Source organism: Oncorhynchus kisutch, linkage group LG11 (genome assembly GCF_002021735.2).
Source record: "Oncorhynchus kisutch isolate 150728-3 linkage group LG11, Okis_V2, whole genome shotgun sequence".
In the NCBI taxonomy this organism is placed as follows: Eukaryota; Metazoa; Chordata; class Actinopteri; order Salmoniformes; family Salmonidae; genus Oncorhynchus; species Oncorhynchus kisutch.
In genome coordinates this window covers 29,550,666-29,563,757 of record NC_034184.2, presented here as the reverse complement: position 1 = coordinate 29,563,757, position 13,092 = coordinate 29,550,666, and the positions used below count along the sequence as shown (strand labels likewise).

General features: G+C 42.8%; 1 protein-coding gene across 1 annotated transcript in view; it reads right to left on the bottom strand.

Moving 5' to 3' along the window:
- Positions 1 to 13,092, bottom strand: part of LOC109898880 (echinoderm microtubule-associated protein-like 6) — a 91,438-nt gene that overhangs the window by 36,404 nt on the left and 41,942 nt on the right. The window contains exons 7-13 of the mRNA XM_031835606.1: positions 10,827 to 11,028; positions 9,714 to 9,851; positions 5,396 to 5,652; positions 3,654 to 3,866; positions 3,303 to 3,473; positions 2,925 to 3,031; positions 1,493 to 1,611 (exon numbers count right to left, since the gene is read on the bottom strand). Coding sequence (XP_031691466.1) covers positions 1,493 to 1,611; positions 2,925 to 3,031; positions 3,303 to 3,473; positions 3,654 to 3,866; positions 5,396 to 5,652; positions 9,714 to 9,851; positions 10,827 to 11,028 — 1,207 coding nt within the window. The remainder of the gene's footprint in view (positions 1 to 1,492; positions 1,612 to 2,924; positions 3,032 to 3,302; positions 3,474 to 3,653; positions 3,867 to 5,395; positions 5,653 to 9,713; positions 9,852 to 10,826; positions 11,029 to 13,092) is intronic.

The following is a 13,092-nucleotide window of genomic DNA, read 5'->3' as shown; positions in this document are numbered from 1 at the left end:
ACAGAGAGGCTGCTGCCTACATATAGACTTGAAATCATTGGCCACTCTAACAAATGTACTTTAATAATGATGTTTACATATCTTGCACTACTCATCACAGATGTATATACTGTATTTTATATTATATAATATGTACATATTCTTATTCCATCCCTTTACTTAGATTTGTGTGTATTAGGTATTTGTTGTGGAATTGTTCGATTACTTGTTAGATATTGCTGCACTGTCGGAACTAGAAGCACAAGCATTTCGCTACACTCGCAATAACATCTGCTAACCATGTGTATGTGACCAATACAATTTGATTGGATTTGATTTGAAGCACACAGTGAAGACAATGTAGGAATGGCTTCGGGACAACTCTTTGAATGTCCTTGAGTGGCCCAGCCAGAGCCCAGACCTGAAAATAGTTGTGCAGCAACTCTCCCCATCCAACCTGACAGAGTTTGAGAGGATCTGCAGAGAAGAATGGGACAGACTCCCCAAATAAAGGTGTGCCAAGCTTGTAGCGTCATAAGAAGACATGAGGCTGTAATCACTACCAAAGGTGCTTCAACAAAGTACTGAGTAGAGGGTCTGAATACTTTTGTAAATGTGATATTTCAGTTTTTTTTTATACATTTGCAAAAATGTCTAAAAACATGTTTTTGATTTGTCATTATGGGGTATTGTGTGTAAACATATTCCATTTAAGAATAAGGCTGTAACGTTACAAAATGTGGAAAAAGTCAAGGGGTCTGAATACTTTCCGGAATGCACTTTATACTGAAACAAAAATGTCAATTAATTCCTTGACTGAGTTGCCTGGGTGTTTCTGTAAAGCTGACTAGGGAAAATGACATATTAAGATAAGACGGCTATTTTTCTGAAACTGGGAAGGTAGGATCCTTATCTAAAAGGTACTCTAAATAAAAGCATAAAAGTTCATATGCTGTCTCAGCCCCTACATGGCCTATATAAGAGTGTCTAATAAACCCGGCGTGGGGAACTTTAATCAAATGTGCGGCATTTATTTCATCGCTCAAACACTGAAAGACTTCTGCCTCCCCCACTGTGAGGTCTTTAAGTTTTACAAAAAGGAAAGGACACTGAGGGAGTATTAGAGCTGCTACAGGGAGGTATTTAATGGCTGCTCATGCTGAATCAGTAATGTTAACTGCTTCCCACATCTTGAAAATAATTTGCAAAAATGATTGAAATACTACAGCTTTGAAAAGGGATTTGCATATTCCAACAGCTGACACAGACAGGCCAATTTTAGAGAGAGAGAGAGAGAGAGATTGTTTCATCGCGATGGAAACACACGATTTCCTCTCAATTCAATGCAAGACATCTGTCCTTATCACGCCATTCCAAATGGTGGAGTGTCATCTCAACCAATTTGACATTGAAAAGATGACACCTAAAACACACGTGTGAGTATTCTTTCTGATGAACACTCAGTAACACAGTCAAAATGAGACCCATAAGACCTGTCATAAGAACCCATTACCCGTGGACAAACTTCAGACGAAGAGCTTCATCTGGCCCTCTCTGGCGTTTCAGGGAGCCGACCTGCTGCTTCTTCTCTCTGCTCTGCTGCCTCAGCTGGGGAAGGTCCTCCTTATACACCTGAAACAACCACACACAGTCGTCCTTCTACACCTGCAACAACAACAGTCCCTCATATTGTACATCATGTCAACCCGCTATCATCCACTTTCCCCACAATCACAAGCAGCTAAGGTTGACTAAATAACATGAATGGTGATCATGTTGACTTCAGGCTCCTACAACACATCATATTCTTTACCGAACCATGATATGAAATAGTACAAATAACAAACAATCAACAAAATGAAAAGTGTTGCATGAAGTCTTAAGACATGCAGGGACAATAATATTTTTACCCCACACTTTAAACTTTAAACAGGCAACTCATTGATCTGTCATGAAGCAGTGTTGGCACAGCCGGCCATGTATCTCCAAAGCACACATGGCAGCGCTCCGTGTGGCACCAACCCGCATCGTCACAGCAACAAATGCAGATCCAGCTGCCAGTGGAGATAAGGCATGTGATGGATGCCATGGCAACCCAGGCGTTTTCCGACAAATAAAGTCCCAGTCAGCGCTGATCCCATACAAAGCTGCTGATAGGAGCACTCTGCTATTTGAATATATTATCTCCCCTTCCGTCCGCCTCGCAGCCTCTCTCTGCTAACATCAATCAATATCAGAATATCTCCACTCGGCACCTTCACTGACTTTCAGGATGCCTCAGGATCCTCATACAGTATATGGCTGGAGGCATTCTAACTAACAACGGGCCATTCCAATTCAGATTACACTGACTAATGTGGGTTGTTCTAACAATTTATTCTCTCTCTGCCTCATCTACTGTAGGGTATTTAAACAGGGTATTGTTTAAGCCTTGAGTAGTGTGTTCTCTTGGCTCTCATGTTTTTTTTTCAGACACCAGTTTAAATGGGGCATATTCTCCTCTCATTTCATTCAACTGTCATTCTCATATATGAATATAGCATCTTCATTTGATTACCCTGCTGTCGCAGATCATTTCCCTGTGCCGCAGGAAATTCAAATGAGCCTTGTGAATTACATAAATTCACTAAAATCCCACAGTTCTCTTTTTGTCACTAGATCTCACAACTAAACTATAGTCTATCAAAACAAATTTCCGATAAGAAATTATAACTTTTAAAATTATTTTATTATTTTATTACTTAGAACAAACTGGTCAAATTAAGATCCCACAACTGTACTGACACTCGTTCTTTCTCTGCATCATGTAAGACACTCTACCTGTTCCTAATATGGAACTTTCTAAATGTCCCTCATATCGTGTATCATCTTCAACCTGATTTCACCCACTTTCTGTCTGACCCATATAGGACTCCCTCCAGTGTCTGTAAGCTCCACACACCCACCTGTCGGTCGTAGTTTATCTGTGTCTCCTGCTCAATATCAGAGTCCAGCTCCGGGACATCAGACACGTCAGAGTCAGACTCCTCACTGTTCGAGTCTGCATGGCCATCTAGAGGGAACCGATACCAGGAGACAAACTGATTTCACTGCTGCAACAATCACTCACATAGTCATTACATTGGCTTTTGACAACAGCATGGATATTGTGAACTGTAGTCCTCTAAGGTAGATTAATCATATGAAATAATATTTCATACACAAATCTACCCAAGAACACTTCAGCACCAGCTCAACATGACAATATGGGATCTCTCATTAGAACCATACAATACATTCTGAAATCAAACCCCCAGGTTCCTCAGGCTAAATACTGTACGTACCTTGTGGTATATTGGTCTCCAGTCCTCCGTTCATGACGCCCTCAGGCAGGAACTTCCACTGGAACACAGAGTGGTCAGCCCCTCCGGTGGTCAACACCCACTGCAGGTCGTGAGACCAGTGTACGTTGGTCACGTGGGCAGAGTGGCCAATGTACTTCTTGAATTTTGCCCCTGTTCACAACATCAGGGAAAGAAAAACTAGTCATAATGAAATGAGAGAAGGGGAGTGTGTTCAACATAATTCCCTATCTCATCATTCTATATTTGCATGGGTACACATGTATTTTTTATTGTAATGACTCCAAAGTAAAAATGGCATGTTGCATATTTAGAACAAAGACATTTACTGACCTTTCTTTAGGCAGGGGAAGCGGAACAGTTTGACCAGACCAAAGTGGTCTCCAGTAACCAGCACAGCACTGCTGTAGTTGGCGTCCACAGAGTTGACGTCACTGATGTTGGTGTACTTGGGCCAGATCCCACTCACCTCTGGACCAATCACACTTGTCCACGAGCTCCAGTGGATCCCTTTTACCTCCTCCTTAGTGGTCAGGTGCTTCCCAACTTCAGGGTAGAAAAGCAGGATGGATGACAAACATTGGCAGAATGCATGTATCTTGTAAAACCAGCTTGTTGTGCGTAAATAATATTACCTTTAAAAAATGTTGACTCTGTTACAACTCTACTAACCTAGCTGCTAAGGTTCTTAGCAGGAACTAAAAGGCAATATGTTTACTCAACAAGTAGGTAAAGGTTACATAAACATGAGACTGAAGGTGTTAACAAACAAACACCCTGTTCCTGTGTTAATGAGGGGTTTAATTGGTGCAAGAAATAAACCAAATAGCATCGTAAACAAAGCCTCGAGCCGGGAGCCCTTTTCTGTCCGAAGCTTGCATCCCTTGTGGAGCTCCTTTTTTAATTAGGGTCCTCAGCATGAATATTTGTGTATGTGCGTGCGCGTGTGTGTGTGTGTCACTGCATGTGCATGCGCGTGGTTTGTTAGTATAACCCCCAGGGAAGAGGGAGCTATCTAGAATCCCTATGGGACAAGTGAAATTAGAAAACCTACCATGCTTCAACACTTGATTGACGACATTCTATTATCGTAATTAATTGACTTTCTAAGAGAATATTCCCTTGGCTCTTATAATTGCAAAATAATGCAATGTTAAAAAGACAGATAAGTGAAGCAGGAAACACAAATAAACAAACACATTGAAGTAATATGTTTGAGGTAAATGTAAGAAATTACCCATTGATGTCAAATATTTTCCCTAATAAATAATAGGAAAATGTAGCAACCAAACTATTTTTTCCCCTCTCTTCTGTCTTCTCTGCAGCATAACCTGTTGCCCTCCTGACTGTCAGTCTAGACAGTCTGCCTGCTGACACTAAACACCCTGGAGCAACGCTGAGTCACTCACTCTGACAGGGCTTTTCACACAGCTCTCCAAAAACAGTGTAGTGTAGTTTGAGAGAGAGAGGTGTGTGTGTTTGTGTTTGTGCGTGTGTGTGTGTGTGTGTGTGTGTGCAGACAGTGGTTATGTAGTGGCTGGGAGGCTTGTGCAGCTGACTAGAGTTTTAGACAGTGCCACCTAGAAAGCAGCCTTGCCTGTGTGACAGACAGAAGAGACAAATAAATAGAAAACACATCGATGTTAAAGCCGGATGTGATGTGATGATTGCTGCTGCAGGTGTGTGTGTGTGTAACAAGGGCTTGTTTGGCGCTAAGCTAGCTGTGATCCACCTTCGATTCATGGACCAAATGACTGTTTACTGTCAAGCTGATTGCTGTGTGATCTGTTTACGTGCCTTCTCCCAACAAGGAAAGAAGAAACCGCTACATCAGATTCAATCACGGATAGTGTTCCCAGTAAGCTGAGATAATAGGAGTTATACCATGGTTATCATGGCCTAGTTCAGAGAGACACAGGGACAATTTTGTCATTATGAAGCGTTGCTTTTCTGCAAAGTGAGTCACTCTCAAAGTGACAGCAGAATCTATCAAAAGCAAAGCCATGCTGCCAAAGCACAACATTGTCACAACGTTGCCAAAACGTGGTGGCGGCTGGTGGCGGTGATTCACTCACTTGGCATCCTGTAGAAGAGGCGTTCACCCGCACCGTCGTTGCTCTGGAGGAACTTGCTGTCGATGGACCAGTCCAGGTGGGTGATGAAGCTGGAGGACTTGTTGCACTCGCCCACCTTCTTGTAGCGCTGTGCCACGGCGTACACATCCACCAGGCCGTCATTGGAGCCCACGGCCAGGTAGCTGCCATCCGGAGAGAACTTCATCTCATGGATCACCTCCTTCCTGTCTTTAATGTGCACCACCTCCGTCATGTCCCTGGAAGGGAGGGAGGGAGGGAGGGAGGGAGGGAGGGAGGGAGGGAGGGAGGGAGGGAGGGAGGGAGGGAGGGAGGGAGGGAGGGAGGGAGGGAGGGAGGGAAAAGAAGAGTGAATCCCTTGGCTCTAGGCAGGAGGCTGGCTGGCTAGCTCATCTATCTAACCAACAGTGAGCAGCAGCAGATGGACTGGGCCCATTCATTGTCATAATGACTCTGAGGCCAGCTGAAACACTGAGAGGGAGCCTCGCCACTAAACTCATCTTCCTGCTGTCTCTCTCTGAGGAGGACGCATTACAATGACCCACCACAGTCTTATCACACCTGCTGCGCCCACACAAAAGCAATTCCGCGGGCCCAGACTTGATTAACTCATATTTCAAGGGTCATTTTAGATGGGGACATAATTATGTTTTTCTGTCTAAATTACTCTCTGGTAATGTTAATGTTGGTACGATCACAAAGGGTGGAAGGAAGTATGTAATCACAGGACGTATAGACAGTGTGGCTTCGTATTCTTATAATGTGCTGTAATTGTGAATCATAGTGCCAGTGATGTTTGTCCCTTATCCTGACAAATTCCTAACGATTAGATATGGTGAACAGTAATCATAGGGAATAACCTATGGGGAATATCAATGTATACAGTGCAGTGTGTCTCAAACAGCTATATTCAACGATGAGGTCGATAAAAATTCAAAGTAACAAGTCAAACCCTTTTAAACGCACCAGCTCTCAGTCAAAATCATACAGCACAACACAACACAGCCCCAGGCAACATAAATTCATCCAATCATAAAAAGCTGCTCCTAATGCTGTAAACCCGTTCTTTTCCGATAGACTAAATGCAAATCAGGAGCACTGTTCACTTCAAAGTGCAGCGTGAGGATTAGCCACTTCAAAACGTATTGATTAACAGCACTGCGGACCAATTTACTATAACCTAATGGAAAGTGCCAGCATACCAACTGAATCTGCTGGGGAGTAAATTAAACTGGGGCCTTCAGTTTAAGTGATGAATTCAGCATCTCATTTGAAGGCTGTTAAAACCAGAGGTTTCGGCCCATGGCGGCACTGTAGGTTAGGTTGCATAACTTTATGGCCCTTCTTTGCGAGATGTATCTGAAGAGTTTGATGCTGGAAATACTTTTGCCAGCTTTGCTATAATGCAAGTACTTATGAAAGCTAACTAACCAAAGTTTTAAAAAATGCAAGTACTTATGAAAGCTAACTAACCAAGGTAAAACGTTTCTTAATTTCCTAAATTAAATTATTTTCCTAAATGGCCATTTGACTACTGTGAGCTTCCACTGGGGAAAAGGCACTTAAGGTAAATACACACGCTAGTGTTGCAATGTACTTTCTTGTCACTAAATGGGCGGCTCCTTGTAATACGCTCCGGGACTTAACAAGCTTGTGTATTACCTGAAAATTGAGATGCCTGGTATCATTCCTTCCCGCAGCCGTGGGGGCAATGTAGTCTGCTTGGCTCCTTAATCTGATCTATAGGCTATATAGGCTATTCATCAAAGTAGCCTATTTTGCATTGATAACCAAATGTAAATAATCTCAGCGACTGTTCAAACTGTAAACCAAAACAACACAAATCCACCCAAAAGGGTATTTTGTTTATGGGTAATAACAAGTGATTCCAGGCTATTGTGAAATGGTAGAAACTGCTGTAGCCAACTAGCTAGCCATGTGCTTTTTCTGCATGACCAAAACATGATGTTCTATTTTTAGCTGATATAATGAATACAACAGCAGCATATCAAACTGGGATACTGTTTTAGGTTACACCAGCAAGTATAAGAATATACACCACCGGTCAAAAGTTTTAGAACACCTACTCATTCAAGGGTTTTTCTTTATTTTTACTAGTTTCTACATTGTAGAATAATAGTGAAGAAAACTATGAAATAACACATATGGAATCATGTAGTAACCAAAAAAGTGTTAAACAAATCAAAATATATTTTATATTTCAGATTCTTCAAAGTAGCCACCCTTTGCCTTAATGTCATCTTTGCATGCTCTTGGCATTCTCTCAACCAGCTTCATGCGGTAGTCACCTGGAATGCATTTAAATTAACAGGTGTGCTTTCTTAAAATGTAATTTGTGGAATTTCTTTCCTTCTTAATGCGTTTGAGCATTAAGTTAGGGGGGTATACAGATGATAGCACTATTTCGTAAAAGACCAAGTCCATATTATGGCAAGAACAGCTCAAATAAGCAAAGATAAACGATCATTACTTTAAGTCTTGAAGGTCAGTCAACACGGAAAATGTCAAGAACTTTGAGTTTCTTCAAGTGCAGTTGCAAAAACCATCAAGTGCTATGATGAAGCTGGTTCTCATGAGGACCAGAGTATTGAAAGACCAAGAGTTACCTTCTACTGCAGAGGATAAGTTCATTAAGAGTTCATCAGCCTAAATAAATGCTTCACAGAGTTCAAGTAACAGACACATCTCAACATCAACTGTTCAGAGGAGACAGGCCTTCATGGTCCAATTGCTGCAAAGAAACCACTATTAAAGGACACCAATAAGAAGAAGAGACTTGCTTGGGCCAAGAAACACGAGCAGTGGACATTAGACCGGTGGAAATTTGTCCTTTGGTCTGGAGTCCAAATTTGAGATTTTTGGTTCCAACCGCCGTGTCTTTGTGAGACACGGTGAGGGTGACCGGATGATCTCCGCATGTGTATTTCCCACCGTAAATCATGGAGGAGGTATTATGGTGTGGGGGTGCTTTGCTGGTGACATTGTCTGTGATTTACTTAGATTTCAAGGCACACTTAACCAGCATGGCTACCATAGCATTCTGCAGCGATACACCATCCCATCTGGTTTGGGATTAGTGGGACTATCACTTGTTTTTAAACAGGACAATGACCCAACACACATCCAGGCTGTGTAAGGGCTATTTTACCAATAAGGAGCGTTGTGGAGTGCTGCATCAGATGACCTGGCCTCCACAATCCTCCAACCTCAGCCAAATTCAGATAGTTTGGGATGAGTCGGAGCGCAGAGTGAAGGAAAAGCAGCCAAAATGTGGGAAATCCCTTCAAGACTGTTGGGGAGAACGCCAAGAGTGTGCAAAGCTGTCATCGAGGCAAAGGATGGCAACTTTGAAGAATCTGAAATATAAAATATATTTTGATTTGTTTAACACTTTTTTGGTTACTACATGATTCCATATGTGTTATTTCATAGTTTTGATGTCTTCACATTTATTCTACAATGTAGAAAATAGTAACACAATTAAGAAAGACCCTTGAATGAGTAGGAGTTCTAAAACTTTTGACCGGTAGTGTATATATATTTTTTAATTATAACTCAGATTATTTCACATGCAGATGTGGGAGGCTAAAAAACTTAGCTAGCTTGCTATGTTTTTAGACAGGTTAAAGCCTGCTAGCCAGGCTGCCAGCTAGCTAATACTAGCAAGGGAAGATGACTTTTCCTTGCTATCACAAAATAAAAAAAGGTTAAATATGTAAATAATATGCTATCACCTATCACCCCCTTGTGAATGGGAGTGGAACTGGTGAGGATATTATGTTACCAAAAGGTGTCCGCTGCTCCAAAAATCCCACTCCTCCCACACGCACCCACGCACTAGATCACCGGAGGGAAGCTTGTAGTAACCTTTAAGGTGGGTAATAGGAGATGCGTGAACTTGTAGCAGTAAAGGCGGGAGGTGATGGTCCTATACCCGATAGGAGAGTCTGTACTGAACACTGAGCTCTAAAGCAGATTATGAAAGGAGTGCTTGTTGTACTAAAGATTAGTCTAGGGACTACAGGTGTGGTAAGTGGTGCCTGTATTTGAGAACTAAATGTGCAAGACAGTGCGTGCTGTACTGCACTTGCCTCTAGGGACTAAAGGAGGTAGTGATATGGAAGGTGGGAGTTTGTTGTACCTGACACTCGGACCTAAAAGTGTGTTTGTTTGTGGATGTTTTCTATAACTGTGAGCTACACGTGTGTGAGTGAGTGGGTGTTAGTTTAACTGACTCTAGGGACTAAAGGTAGGTAGTGAAGGTACATTTTAGCAGTACCTGACTCGGAGCACGGTGAAGGAGCCGTCCTTCATGCCCAGAGCGAGCTGAGAGCCATCGTTGCTGAAGGCCACACTGCGGACTGCCTCCTCCATGTTACAGCGAGCTATCAGGGCATGGTCTGCCAGGCTCCACAACCTGAGAACACCACACATGCAGGCATGCACGCACGCACGCAGCCACGCATGCGCGTGCACACACACGTGTGCGCACGCACAAACACACACATTCACAAACACACACACGCACAAACACACACACACAGTCATAACCAATCAGCACAGTTTCAGCTATGAATATGGCTTCTGTAGCCACACCCATTAGAAAGTATTAAGTGAAGAAGATATCAGTAGCAGCTAAGTGACTAAGACAGATGTTTTAATGAGCTAGTTACTGCTGCAGGGTGAGGGCTTGAATTAAGGGTTACACTTTATTGTAACAGTCCGTAATAAACCATTTATAAAGCATTTACAAAAAGATTGCATAATGGTTACAGTTGGGTTAGGTTATGTTATGTTATGTTATGTTAAGGGTTAGGGTTAGATAGCGCTCATTTTAGATTAGGGACTGCAAAAATACTTTACTTATGATTAATAGATGGTTTATAAATGTGGGCATAATGATTAATGTATGGTTTATTAGGGACCGTTAAAATAAAGTGTTACCAGGCCCACAGAGAACTCTGTCTCTCCTGGTAGAAAGGGGTTGTGTGTGGCTTCATTATCAAGTGTCTGTCCCCTGCACAGGCTGGCACTGTGACTTTTCTATAGCTAGCGCTGAACTCTTGCGCTAGAACTGTCCCGGTTAGAAATGTGTAGAACAGTGTCTGACAAACTAAGGGCTGTCTGAAGGAGAGGAGAACCAGTGAACCAAGAAGGACGAGTAGTACTACTGGTCAGGGTTCACTGAGTGTATGTAATTAAGATGAAAAGTCTGGATGAAGTGGTACATTAAAATAGAATGAACAGGGATGGTGGCCTGGGTAAACTGAGAAAGGATAAATTAGGGAAGAAAGCTCTGATGATAACTACTGGGTCTATAAAGATGCTAGTGTAAAGATGCTTCTGAGGGAGCTGATGTACGAGCTAAATTACTGCTGGAGTTAAGACTGACCGTACAGATCGGTCATCACTGCCGGTCACAGCAAGCGGTTTCTTGGGGTGGACGTCCAGAGCCCAGAGCTCTCCCTCACAGTGACCCTGCATGATGAGCAGAGGCTTGTCTCTGTCCCGAACCATCACCTCAAAGATCTCACTGTCCTGCGTCCCCGCCAGGATACGGTCTGCCCTCCAACACACACTACGGATAGACAGCCCTGAGAGGGAAAGAGAGGGAGGAGGGAGGGGGAGGGATGGATGGAGGGAGAGAAAAAAAGAAAGAGGGATGGAAAGAGACAGAGGATGAGAAAGACACCGCAAATAATGAATGCTCTGTCGTGTAAAACCAAAGAAGGGGATTGAATACAATCACACCCGTTCTTCAGCAGGTGATGAAGGGTAGCATCTAATCCAATACATTGTGTATTACACTTCAATCCAGAGATAGAAACTATTACGTTCAGACAACTTTCAGGTGGCAAGTTATTCACAGAGTGATGTGTGACTAATACAGGTAGACTTTCATTTCAGGAGAGAGAAATGAAGTAGACAACTCTAGAGGGAGGAACAGATTGAGCTGCTACAGTGAAGGCACTTCAAGCAACAAGACATCAGCAAGACATCACCCAATGCAAGACATCACCCAATGCAAGACATCACCCAATGCAAGACATCACCCAATGCCCCTCATTAATACTAAATAGTCTTTAACTCAGTCAGGAAAAGCACAGCTACAAATCCTCAGGCTCTTTCTAAAACAACATCTCACTAACATCACACAATATGAAAAATATATATAAAAATACATGGCAACCAGAAACCAGCTACAGCCAATATAGAGATGTAGGATCTTAATTTTAGCCAGTTTGCTACAGCAGAAACAAAAAGAAAAAAAATATGTGAATTATAATTCATGTACATTTTTGTAGGGGTTGATGACTGTTTTGTTAGGGCAAATCAAGTCTGAAATTTCAAAATGGCAATTACACATTTTAGAAGCCTTTTAAAAACTCAAATATACTACAAAAGTGATCAAATTAAGATCCTACATCTGTATAGGCTAACAGAATACCTGGCAACCGAAACCAGTCTCATAATCTGTGTGTATGGACAGAATCCCTGGCAACCGGAGTAACATGAACTAGAGTTAATTGGCTGCACAATACACTTCAGCTTTGACACCCTGGGGGGATAACCATTTCTAAAAAGTAATTAATGTGGATTCTTATCTCAGATTTCCTCTCACTAAAACTGATCCATAGTTAGGAATCAAACCTTCACTGGGACTCAAACTTTCAAGAACAGAAGTAGGAAATCCCTTAATACGGAGGATACAAAAATCATTGGGAGCACGTTCTAATCTAGAGCCACAAACTGTTACGAAGGTTTTTGGCATTTCTACTAATTTCTCAGATTTGGTCCTTCTGTACATACCAACACGTACACTACGGTCACAAGACGCAGGCCTTCTTATTGTCCCTAGAATATCTAAGCAAACAGCTGGAGGCAGGGCTTTCTCCTATAGAGCTCCATTTTTATGGAATTATCTACTCAGAATTATCTATACTCAGCCTTGTCTCAGGGTAGTAAATTGGTGGTCTGTTGATATCCCTCTAGTGGTGTGGGGGCTGTGCTTTGGCAAAGTGGGTGGGGTTATATCCTGCCTGGTTTGCCCTGTCCGGGGGTATCGTCGGATGGGGCCACAGTGTCCTCCGACCCACCTCTGTCTCAGTTTCTATGCTGCAATAGTCTATGTGCCGGGGGGCTAAGGTCAGTCTGTTACATCTGGTGTAATTCTCCTGTCTTATCAGGTGTCCTGTGTGAATTTAATTATCTCTCTCTCCCTCTCTCCCTCCCCTCCCGGAGGACCTGAGCTCTAGGATCATGCCTCAGGACTAGCTGACCTGATGACTCCTGGCTGTCCCCAGTCCACCTGGTCGTGCTGCTGCTCCAGTTTCAACTGTTCTGACTGCGGCTAGGGAACCCTGACCTGTTCACCGGACGTGCTTCTGTGTCCCGGACCTGCTGCTTTGACTCTCTCTCTTTACCGCATCTGCTGTCTTGACCTCTGAATGCTCGGCAATGAAAAGCCAACAGACATTTACACCTGAGGTACTGACCCTGCTGGTCATCTATGAACGTTTGAACATCTTGAAGAACAATCTGGCCTTAAATGGCCATGTACTCTTATACTTTCTACCCGGAACAGCCAGAAGAGGAATGGCCACCCCTCAGAGCCTGGTTCCTCTCTAGGTTTCTTACTAGGTTCTTGCCTTTCTAGG